Genomic DNA, 11,230 nt, shown 5'->3' on the forward strand with positions numbered 1-11,230 from the left:
TTGGTATAGAGCAATGTTGTATCACTCCGAATTATTAATATTATTAAAAAACTCAAATATTGTCGGGTTTTCGTTTCATAAGAGCATCTCAAAGAGAAATAGCAATTTTTATCTTTCTAAAAGTGTCATTTGCTTATCCTTTGAGAAGTTGTGGCATGTTTCAAATGAGACTTGTATTAAATATTGAAACCAAACTATAAGGAAAAACTTGATCAAATCTACGAATATAAACTAACATTTATCGATCACGAAATTAAACAACAATGAAGAAAAAACTCATTCAACATCCACAATGTTAGATTCACATTAAAATTCTCAATGGTAGATTTATTTATAATAATAAAAAGTACAATCTATCAAAGGGGACATAAAGTCCGATATTGATCATGACATCAATCATAACAAACAAACCTCAAACAACTAATATATACAAGATGTAACAAATCCACACTGAAACTCTTTTTTAAATTAAAACACAATGTCACTTCCACTTCAGCATAACTATAATAAAAAAAGACATTATTGTGAATTCACATTGAAACCCTGAAATCGATGGAATCCAAATAATAAAATTCACACAGTGCAACAGCCCGGGACCTCGGGAGGCATACTTCAGTGGTCTCTACATGATCACCCTTTTAGCTTCATCACGAGATTCCCTGAAACGATATGAACAAATATTTTTACTAAAATATGTTAGTCTAATATAGCAACGCACAACAGATTACATGAATTTAGTTGTGGGAAGCAAATATGCACATAACAGTACCTTTTCAAATAGGATTACACACAGAATATGTCTTTGCGAGCCACCATTAGTAATTAATAATTGAAGATTTAGAGGCTAAATAAACCCAAAAAATGATGATGTTAAGCCACAGTCGATACATAAATGTATCTCTAAAAATCAAATAAAATAAAATAGATGATCTCAATTACCGGATGATTTTTTGGATGTGAGAAATCTTAGGCCACTCTTCTCCACTGGCTTCTGTGCAACGATCGGTAAGTTTCTGACAATGCCTGATGGTAAGATTCTGAAGTGGTATTTTGCTGAGGAAGTCTGGCAGTGTTTCTAGCGTTGGACAGGCCCTAATAGTCAAGGAAGAAAGACAAGGCATGATTGTAGGAAATTTAGAATCCTCTTTCGTCCACCCGCTCACGCCTTCCCACTTTTTCCAAGCCCATATCTGCTCAAAGCTGAGGTCTTTCAGTTTTGGAAATACTGAGGAGGATGATTTGAATGCTGCTTGGTCATCTTCTAGTCCCAAAAATTCGCCACCAACCTTTTCTATGCGCCCCATCTCCAATAGCTTCAGTCTTTCAAGGAAGGGCAATTTACCAAGAGGAGGCAAAATTTCCCAATTTTTACAAAAACCAAGAGTAAGGAATCTCAACATGTTTAAATATGTCAACCATTTCGGCCAGGTGGGAGCCACAACCCAAAAAATGACTAAAGATTCCAAATCTTCTTGCGGTTGTAAGGCATTCAGTATTTGAAGACTACTCTCTGGAGTCATATGGGGCGCAGACATCCAATTAATTTGGAGATTAGAAATTTGTTTGTTGTCAACCAATGGTAGTTCCACAACCTCGCTTACATCATTCAAATCCCCCCTAACTGTTATTTTGAGACTGCCCCGAAGGTTGTTCAAGGTTCTCAGATCCCCAAATTTGAATGCTTCGTCATTGCGACCAAAAAAAACACTACACTCATCTAATGTTTGCAAACTTGTTAATCTCCCTATCCCTTTTGGCAAGTACTCCAGATCATAACAGTTTGCCACATAAAGATGCCTTAAGTTAATCAACTTGCTCATGTTACGAGGCAATTTTGAAAGTGATTGGCAAAAACAAATGACCAAGGTATACAAATTGTATAAACTACAAATAGAGTCCGGTAATTTCTCCAAAAAAGAATTGCCAGACAAATCAAGATGCCTCAAATGTACCAATTGACCAATCTCCTTTGGAAGTTCTTCAATGGAATTATCAATCAAATTTAATGTCCTAAGACATTTCAATTGCAAAACTAAACTTGCGTCTATGCATGGCTGTGATAATCTTGACTGAAAAACTGCGAGGGTACGTAGTTTTTCGCAATTGTAACATGAGGTAGGAAGTGAATTTGAACCGTCGGGAACATATGTTAAGGTTAAATGGCGAACCTTGCTGGCCAATACCTCTATCTCACTGTTAGCACCTTGATTAGCCTCCGTAATCAAACATTCCTTCTTGGTGAGAAAGTGCACAAAGTCATGTACAATATCATGCATTTTGCAACCTATAATCTTACCACTATCGTCATCTTTCTTAAAATCTTGGAAAAACGACCGTGCAACTAAGTTATCAAAAACAATGTTGCCAATTATACCCTTATCTTTATTCTCTTCCGAATCAAGATAATCTTGTGCCATCCAAAGATTTATCAATTTATCCCTCTCTAACTCATAATCTTTGGGAAAAATTCCACAATATAAAAGGCAACATCTATCTCCAGGGATCAAATCATAATAACTTAGAAGCAGTGGTCGGAAAACTTCTTCCTCCACTTCTTTCCAATCCCATATCTTACTATTCAAAACATCTTTCCATTCCTTCATTGTTCTCTTATCGCGCATGAGACTACCCAAAGTCTTTGCAACAAGAGGCAAACCCTTACACTTCTTTACAATTTCCCTACTAATATCTCCAAACACCCCAAACTCATCTGCTTCCCTATTAGGAAACGCCATGTGTTGGAAGATTGACAAACAATGTTGTTCACCCAACTCTCCAAGATTGATCATGAAAGTGGTTGATCTCATCATACTAGCAACCTTATCTTTTCTTGTAGTGACCAATATTCTACTGCCCTTAGCACTATTTCCCATCAGTGGTACCTTTAATTGATCCAACTGTGTACGGTCTTCAGTCCACACATCATCCAATACTAGGAGAAACTTTTCTTCCTCAATAGATCTAGACATAAGATGTAAGACATTATCCAATTCATTTGAACTTAAGGACTCATCACCAATAATCTTTTTTGCAATCTTCATGACATCAAAAAGCTCTGACACACAAATCCATATTTTCTTTTTAAAATGGGCATTCACATTGGCATCATTATAGGCTAGTTGGGCTAAAGTTGTCTTCCCCATTCCTCCCATCCCTACAATAGGAATGATGAGGAGCCCCCTCCCTTCTTCGTCACTCACCAACTTCCTTACCAAACTATCCCTTTCTGCTTCTCGGCCAAATATGCCAGACACATCGACAATAGACGAAGTTTGAGGCTTTTGAATAGCTTTATCTATAGGTTGAAAATTAAACATTTCTTTTTTCCTATAGATCGCAGTTAAGCTCGCATTCAGATCCTTAATCTCTTGAGCAATTTTATGACGATGAATTACCCGCCCAACATGGCCACAACAAAAGCAACGGCGGAAAACAGAGAAACATACCTTTTTCTTAGGAACAACAACACTTGCACCTTCCTTTTCTTGCTTCTCAACTTGTTGTCTCAAAATCTCACCGTTCCAGTCATCCAGCACATCTACCATGTCGTAGGATATTTCCTTGAGATTATCCAACCAGTCTCTCACGCTGGCCTCCTTCACTTGCCTTTGCTCTGCATCCTCAAGCACAGCCCGAATTGCTTTTAGATTGCGAGCAAATTCTTCAACTTCTTTCTTAACGTTCGAAACAAGTGTCACCTCTTCGGCTACGTATTCATAAGCCGTTGAAGCTAACTTTTCTAGTAGTGTGGAGATAAGGGCATCAGCCATTTTTAGGGTAAGGAACTTAGAAATTGGTTGACAGAGGAGAAAAAGAGAAGAGTTGGAAAAAGGAAGCTGAATATGAAGTGAAATGCAGTATGTGGTTGTGTGCTATTACTTTTCTTCTACCTAGTTTTTATAGACAATGGACATAAATACCGCGTGGTTCTTCCCGTTTGCTTTCTGTAAAGCAAGATTCTTTGCGTTAATTACCAAAACGAAGATGGGAATTGTTGTGATTAGCTCATATTTTGAGCTGTCAACAATGAAGTGACCCGTGTGCTGTCGGTGGTGGATGAAGTGTGGCCAAGTGGCAACACTTACAACCAAGCAAAATAAGGAAAAGAAATGAAACATCATTATGATGTTTGTTGGAATAATGAAGTAAAAGTGAACATTGTATGCCACATGAGTGGCTCAGAGAGTAGAAATAAGAGCATCCGGAGGAGAACACAGTGAGGTGAGAGAAATCAAGAGAGCTAGTAGTAGCTGTCAGCTTGGTTTTTTTTACCTTTGTTATATTGGAATTTGTCTGTAACATAAATTATTTGGATCGCAGAAAAAAATTATGAAAGGGGCTCTAAGAAAGTGTGTCGTAATGTATGTCAAAAAAATTGGTTTCCCGATTCTAACCCTAATTTAATTAGAGTGGCTTTTACTTTCGAGTTTTTATTTAGTACATTCTCCTTCACTTCCCTCTCGTCCTCCCACCACTTCCATCAATCTATAGTAGAAAATTATAAATATAACAAAAACAAAATGATTATCAAACGGTTAATATATTACTTTTCAAAAACTACAACCTAAAACGGAACAATAATGGGCATTGACAGTTGGGGAGACTGAAATTTATATTTCATTCCGTATGGTCTAGGTCTCATTAAGATTTCAATTTCTACGCCTCTATGCAGTCAAATGAAACCAGCAGCACCCAAAAAGTTGTCAAAGAAACTTTCAGAAATAAGCAGTCCGTCCACCTCTTCGACTGTGCCTATCATATGCGGCGTTGAACTTGTCGACTAGCTCATTCGTTGTACTGAGAAAAAAAGAAGAAATAAACGATAAGGAAATGAAAATACAAGTGTCATATTCAGCTATGTACTGCTTTGGTATCATTGAAATTTTGATACAATGCCACATTCAACTACTCTACTGTTTTACTGCAACAAAAATATACGCACGCTGCAAAGTACAGAGCTACGCAAACTTGGTAATTGCACTAGTATCACACAGAGGTTTGGATTATGATCCTAATTGTGAATGTAATTCGTAAATTCAACTTACGACAACACCCATATTATTAACAACCATCGGAAACAGATGTTAAGGATGTGGTTGTGTGCTATTGCTTCTCTTCTACCTAGTTTATATAGACAATGGACATATATACCGCGTGGGTCTTCCCCTTCGCTTTCTGTAAAGCAAGATTCTTTCCGTTAATTACCAAAACGAATATGGGAATTGTTGTGATTGGCTCTTATTTTAAGCTGGCAAAAATGAAGTGACCCGTGTATTATCGGTGATGGATGAAGTGTGGCATTTATTTAATTGCTACAGGAAAATGACAGCAGCCATTTATGAGTTTGTGTTTGACTTTCGGATGTGGCATGGAAGTTTTTGTTGAATTAAAGTGGCCGCAACACTTTCGGCCAAGTAAAATAAGGAAAAGAAATGACACATCATTATGATGTTTGTAAAGACATCATGATGTTTGTTGGAATAATGAAGTAAAAGTGGCAACATTTTCGGCTCTTTATTTGTATGCCACTTGAGTGGCTCAGAGAGTAGAAATAAGAGCATCCGGAGGAGAACGCCCATGGGAAAGCATGGGCACAGTTGAGAAAAATAAAGAGAGCTAGAGTGAAAGGTCTCTGGTGAAAGAATTTTTAGGGTAGAGTGAGGCTCTTGAGAAAATTTTAAGAGTGGGTGTACAAAGGATTCGGGATTGGATTATGTCGATTTAACTCATGTGTACTTGTATTGTGCAACGACCTGTCCTCAAAAAATTTGGATTTTATAATTTTAAAATGTGAAATTACAAAAATGTCCTTGGAGGCAAATGCGTTGACTTTATGTGACCATCTTGTCATGTCACGTAAGATTCATTTTATTGGCGTGTCTAGGTAGTACTCGTCGCTACAAAAGCGTAGGCGCAAACGGAATGTGATTTGAAGTTATAACGAAGAAGTTATGGGCGAGTAAAATTAGGGACAAAATAGTCATTTAAACATTTTCTTGAAGGCTCCAGATTTTTGGAGCAAAATCTGGAAAGCCACGTGTGTGGCCCAAATTAAAGGAAATGAGAGATGGTTGGTGGAGATGTAAAATAACGGAGAGAAAGAAGGGTGAGGGGAAGGCCAATCGGGAGAGGAAAGAAAAGAGAGTGACCAATGGAGAAGAGAAGAAATTAGGGGAAAGGAGAGAGTGGAGGAGCACCGAATCACCCTTGACTCGGTTCCTCCCCGGCGACCCGACTCGATTTCTACCACCCCGATTCCAATTCCAGCATTTTCCCAACGAATTGATCATCGCCACCACCTGCACACGACTCCTCAACCCTTCTTCTTCAAGTTCCACCCAAACCCGATGGTTTTTTATCTTGTTTTCGTGGGGAAGGCGCCGACATCACCGTGGGGGGAGATCGGCGGAAATCCGCCAAGGTAAACCCTTCGACAACTTCCACCATTAGCCTTCCCTTGAGCTCAAGAACAATGCCCAATCATTGGTTGGAGCGTCGGAGTCGATTTGAGGACGAATCAAGAAACACCCTTTATAGGGTTTCCAACGGGTTTTAGTGAAATTGCCGCTTTTCCGGCCAAATTGGCCTTAGTCACAGGTATGAAAGTCGCTCTACTCATCAAGATCTTCATTCCTGTAAAATTTGGGAATTTTTGGAATTTTTCGATTTTCCAGCGAGTCGGGGCGGCTGACCGCCACGCGCGGTGGCGCGTGGAGGAAAAACCCGATGTCCCTCCTTAGGTTTTTCGACATGCTGAATCCGAATCCTCCATCCGTTTTTTCCAAATTATAATGTTTTAGTAGAGTTTTACTAAAAGGTCCCTTATTATGTTTAGGCGCGTTGGCGGGAAGTGATCACATTCTCGATAGTTTGAGCGGCTTTCGAGCAATGGAAAACTAGTGAGTGGACCCCTTCATAACTTATATATTTTTATAAAATATTAGCCTATCATGCATTTCATATTTCGTGCATTTAATATGTTTTATATTATGTTTTCCGAATTTCTATAATTATGGTTTATATAGAATTCATAATTTAATTGCTTTTACGGAATATTTATGATTTATCAAATATTACGTTTTTACGAACGATTATGAATTATTGGGATTGCATATATGAAACTCCTTGGATTTACAAATATGTTTTATATACGATTTATGAAATGAGATTTCGAACCCTTGAGTTTTGGTGATTTGGCTTGAGATTTTGAGACATGTTTTTTATACTTACCTAGTGTGTTATCATACAACACATCCGCACACCACGGGTATTATGTCTATGGTCATAGGACACAGATGATGGAGGAGTGAGATATGATATATATTATATACCCCCAGCTTCATCGCCGTAAGTAGTGTCGGACAGCTTCACTAGCCACGGCTAGTGTCAGTGTGGATGTTATGCTATTTGATACAGCTTCACCTTCGTGTGATAGACATGTTATTCAACTTCACCTTCGGGTGATGGACAGGTTATTCAGCTTCACCTTCGGGTGATGCACATGTACTGCCTTCAGGCGATTATGATACCTCTAGTTGAGTACATCACGGATACGATTTACGGATGTTTTTCATGACATGCTAGGGTTTTTCATAAAACCTATATGTAGTATTATATATCTGTGAAATCCGATTGCAACTTAAGCTTTCATCTCCTCAAAACTACAAAAATGCAATCAAAAAGTAACTTTTTCTCTGTAAAATCCGATTGGGTTAAATATACAGCTTGAAAGAGTGTTTGCCGCCCACAAATGCCACGTGTATAGTACTTTTAAATCTTCGGCCTCGATTACTGTTCACTTCTGTTGAAATTAAGGTACTTGAGTGAAATAAAATCATTTGGGCCTTGTACAAAGCCCAAACTTATTTTTGTTCCAAACATCTTGTTGCTGGATATCTCGTTCGTACACATCTTCTCTTTGTTTCTCGAGCCTATAGTGAGTCACAGACAGAGTTCGAAAGGGTCAAATCTTTGATGATTCCATCATACATGATTGAGTTGCGAAAACTTCTGGATAGGTATCCTACATCTGAACTGAATTCTTTGTGGTTAAAGAATCTCTTTCTAGTTGCTCGGGAACAATTAGGAGATTCTCTAGAAGAAATACGGGCTTCTGGCGGCAACATGCTATGGGGTGGTGGTCCCGCTTATGGGGTCAAATCAATACGTTCTAAGAAGAAATATTTGAATATCAATCTCATCGATATCATCGATTTCATAAGTATCATACCAAATCCCATCAATCGAATCGCTTTTTCGAGAAATACGAGACATCTAAGTCATACAAGTAAAGAGATCCATTCATTGATAAGAAAAAGAAAAAACGTGAACGGTGATTGGATTGATGATAAAATAGAATCCTGGGTCTCGAACAGTGATTCGATTGATGATAAAGAAAGAGAATTCTTGGTTCAGTTCTCCACCTTAACGACAGAAAAAAAGATTAAAAGAGATGAATGATGAAAAAAGTAATTTATTTTATTTTCATATCATTTACGTATCATGTTAATGGGTCGTGTAATAAATTGTCAGGTCTACCCTTGATTAGTGAGAAAATTCTCTTGATAGATTTGCCACCAACGCACAATCAAAGGCAAGAGATGTTGAGTCGTAGAAGCAAATAGCAACGAAAAAGAAGCAAGCATTGCGCAGAATAGTTCAGAAATTGAGAGTTCCTAATCGGTTAAAGATGAGGAATTTATTATATGGAATCATTTTTATTATCAGTTACCTGATTTTAAAGATATATTTATATTTATTAATATATTTTTGCTTTCTGGCAATTCGATTTGCGATATGGAAATGGATTAATGTTTGATTTGGGTTTAAATGTGAACATTTTTTTTTTGTGGGGTGGGGGAAGGGGTGGAATTTTAAAGTGGACTAATCGTTTTAGGGGAAATTTTAAAACCAATAAAGTGTGGGCATTCGTATCGTGTTTTATGTGTTCGTGTCTTTTTCGTAACATCCTTGATATCTAACGGGTTGTGAGTTAAAATAAAACGGGTAATATGATCCGACTCGTTAATATTAGCTAATAATATGACTTGATCCGGTACCCGTTAAAGAAAATATATTTTAAACCAATAAATAACAAAATGAAAATGTAATACTAAATACGTAAGTGAGATCAAAGAATCTAACGGTAAGAATTTAATCTCACTTATTAGGCTATTGTTGTAAGAAAGTTTTTTTAATAGTTTTTTAATTAATATAGAAGTGTGAAAAATATAAATAAATAAAAAAATTTACAAACACTAGTAATGAAAGCTCTACAAAAATATATATACAAATGCTTGTAATGAAAGCTCTACAAAAAAAAGTTATACAAACGCTCATAATGAAAGCTCTACTACTTTTGTGAATATGTCAACTTTGAAATTAGCCACCATAATCCCATAAACTATAGATTTAAATTTAAGCGTTGATTGTCGTTTACGTTTACGCTCCATTCTTCTCACCGTATTTTGTATTTTTTTTTTAAATTTTCTTTTTGAAATCGCTATTCATTGGTAAATCTACTTTGATTGTCTATCAACCAATAATGTAAACCATTAACACGATTAAAACAAAAACATTTTTTTTCAAAGCACAACAATCCCAAACTACTCCTACGTGTGTCGTGACTTTTCTTTGGGGATGAAGTTGAACCATCAATGGCTGGAATTAGTTTTGGGGATGGACCATCATTTTGTACTTATTTCTCTTGACTGACTTGTAAAGTTTTCCACAACGACTTTGTCTACCGTCTTTGCTGGGCTGGGCTGGAAGTAGAAGAATGAAGCTCTTTTCATAAATTTTGAAGATTGAGCAAAATCTCCTCCAATTATATTTTTCACTGGAAAAAAAAAACCATCAAAGACAAAAAAAGAAATAAGACCTATAGAATATTATTCCTCATCAGATATATAATTATATATGCAAGTGGTGGATTGTCTTGATGAATAAAGTCTTTTTCTTTGACCTCTGTTTACTCTGATACATTTTTATCTTCTAAATGACTTGTACTCATTCTTCGCATAACGTGTATTTTAAAAAACCTTATAGAAGTTGTATTTCTCAGGTTACTAAGCGTCTCTCGCATTACCATCTGCTATGTAAAGGAAATCTAGATGCGCCTTGCAATTTGCAAACAAGGTGAAAGACAAGAACTTGTCATGCTCCTTTTTCTCTCATTTCTTGTGGTTTGGATCAAGGCATGTCTTGCATGGGTTTCTTTGCCCACTCGTACAACAATGATGGAGGCAGATTGTCTGCCTTCCTATCCTAATACCATGCATTTCTTATCCTCTCTTATTTGTTCGGTCACGGTTAAGCTACATCAACATTTTATATTGATTTTTTTATAGAAATAATAAGACAAAAATCAATAGAAATATAAAATGTTGACATGACTTAACCGTGACTGCACAAATAGAAGAAGATGTGAATGGTATGGTAAAAGGAGGGCAGATAATCTGCCTCCAACAATTATTGCCATCTACATGCCTGATTACAACCACATGACTTTTCTTTGTGGATCAGGTTTGAACCATCACTGTCTAGGATTTGTTTTGGGATGAACCATCACTTTTGTCTTATTTTTGGGGATGGACCATCACTTTTGTGGGGCTAGATGTAGAAAAAGGAAGCTCTATTCATAAAATTCCAAGGTTGAGCTAAAACTTCTCCTCCAATTATATGTTTTATTGGAAAAACAAAAAACCCATCATAAGACAAAAAAAGAAAAGAAATAGGAGCTATAGAGTATTATGCAAGACTAATGTTTAGTTCTCAATTATTATGAATCAAATTACTTGAAAGGTATATAACTTGATTCTTAAGTTATTCGACTTTTAACGTGATTCAATATTGATTAACAAGAAATAGATCTTGTTTTTTATTTTGATATACTTTCCTAACCCAAATTTTATGAAATTATCTCATGTTATATTATATAATGGATTGTAGACACAGGTAAAAATTTCACCTATTTTGGACAAGAAATAGATTTATGGTATCATGCTGCTGGAATTTTGCAGACTTCTGCAACATAGTCTATTTGTGATATTATTTTAATAGACCTACGCAACTCCTAAATTCATGAAATTTTTGTATGATGTACATCGAGATATCTAACTCAAATTTGGAATTTTCACGTACATTGGATGAAAAATAAAATTTTGGTGAATTTTTAATCTCGGGTATGTACTGCAGACTTTTCTGCAGTTTGTGCAGCACATCCCATTTT

General features: G+C 36.5%; 1 protein-coding gene across 3 annotated transcripts; it reads right to left on the reverse strand.

Annotated features, from left to right (window-relative positions):
* Positions 1-306: 306 nt before the first annotated feature.
* On the reverse strand, positions 307-3,992 carry LOC139187513 (putative disease resistance protein RGA3). 3 transcript variants are annotated; one of them, XR_011579111.1, is made up of 3 exons: positions 940-3,992; positions 770-844; positions 307-659 (listed from the first exon to the last, which is right to left on the reverse strand). XR_011579111.1 is itself a non-coding variant. In XM_070818788.1 (2 exons), exons 1-2 carry the CDS (start codon positions 3,768-3,770, stop codon positions 623-625), a joined length of 2,868 nt encoding a protein of 955 aa, XP_070674889.1. In that variant the 5' UTR covers positions 3,771-3,901; the 3' UTR covers positions 307-622. The 3 variants fall into 3 exon arrangements, 1 of the variants encoding a protein (XP_070674889.1); XR_011579112.1 differs by having other exon boundaries at positions 307-686; positions 940-3,901; XM_070818788.1 differs by lacking the exon at positions 770-844 and having other exon boundaries at positions 940-3,901.
* Between the last annotated feature and the right edge of the window lie 7,238 nt (positions 3,993-11,230).

This window comes from Malus domestica, chromosome 03 (assembly GCF_042453785.1).
Source record: "Malus domestica chromosome 03, GDT2T_hap1".
In the NCBI taxonomy this organism is placed as follows: domain Eukaryota; kingdom Viridiplantae; phylum Streptophyta; class Magnoliopsida; order Rosales; family Rosaceae; genus Malus; species Malus domestica.

Bases quoted from the DNA above. Each gene is read 5' to 3' on its own strand.
- LOC139187513 (XM_070818788.1), bottom strand. From the start codon at position 3,770: ATGGCTGATGCCCTTATCTCCACACTACTAGAAAAGTTAGCTTCAACG. The intron at 660-939 runs GTAATTGAGATC...ATATCGTTTCAG, and splicing joins CACATCCAAAAAATCATCCG to GGAATCTCGTGATGAAGCTA.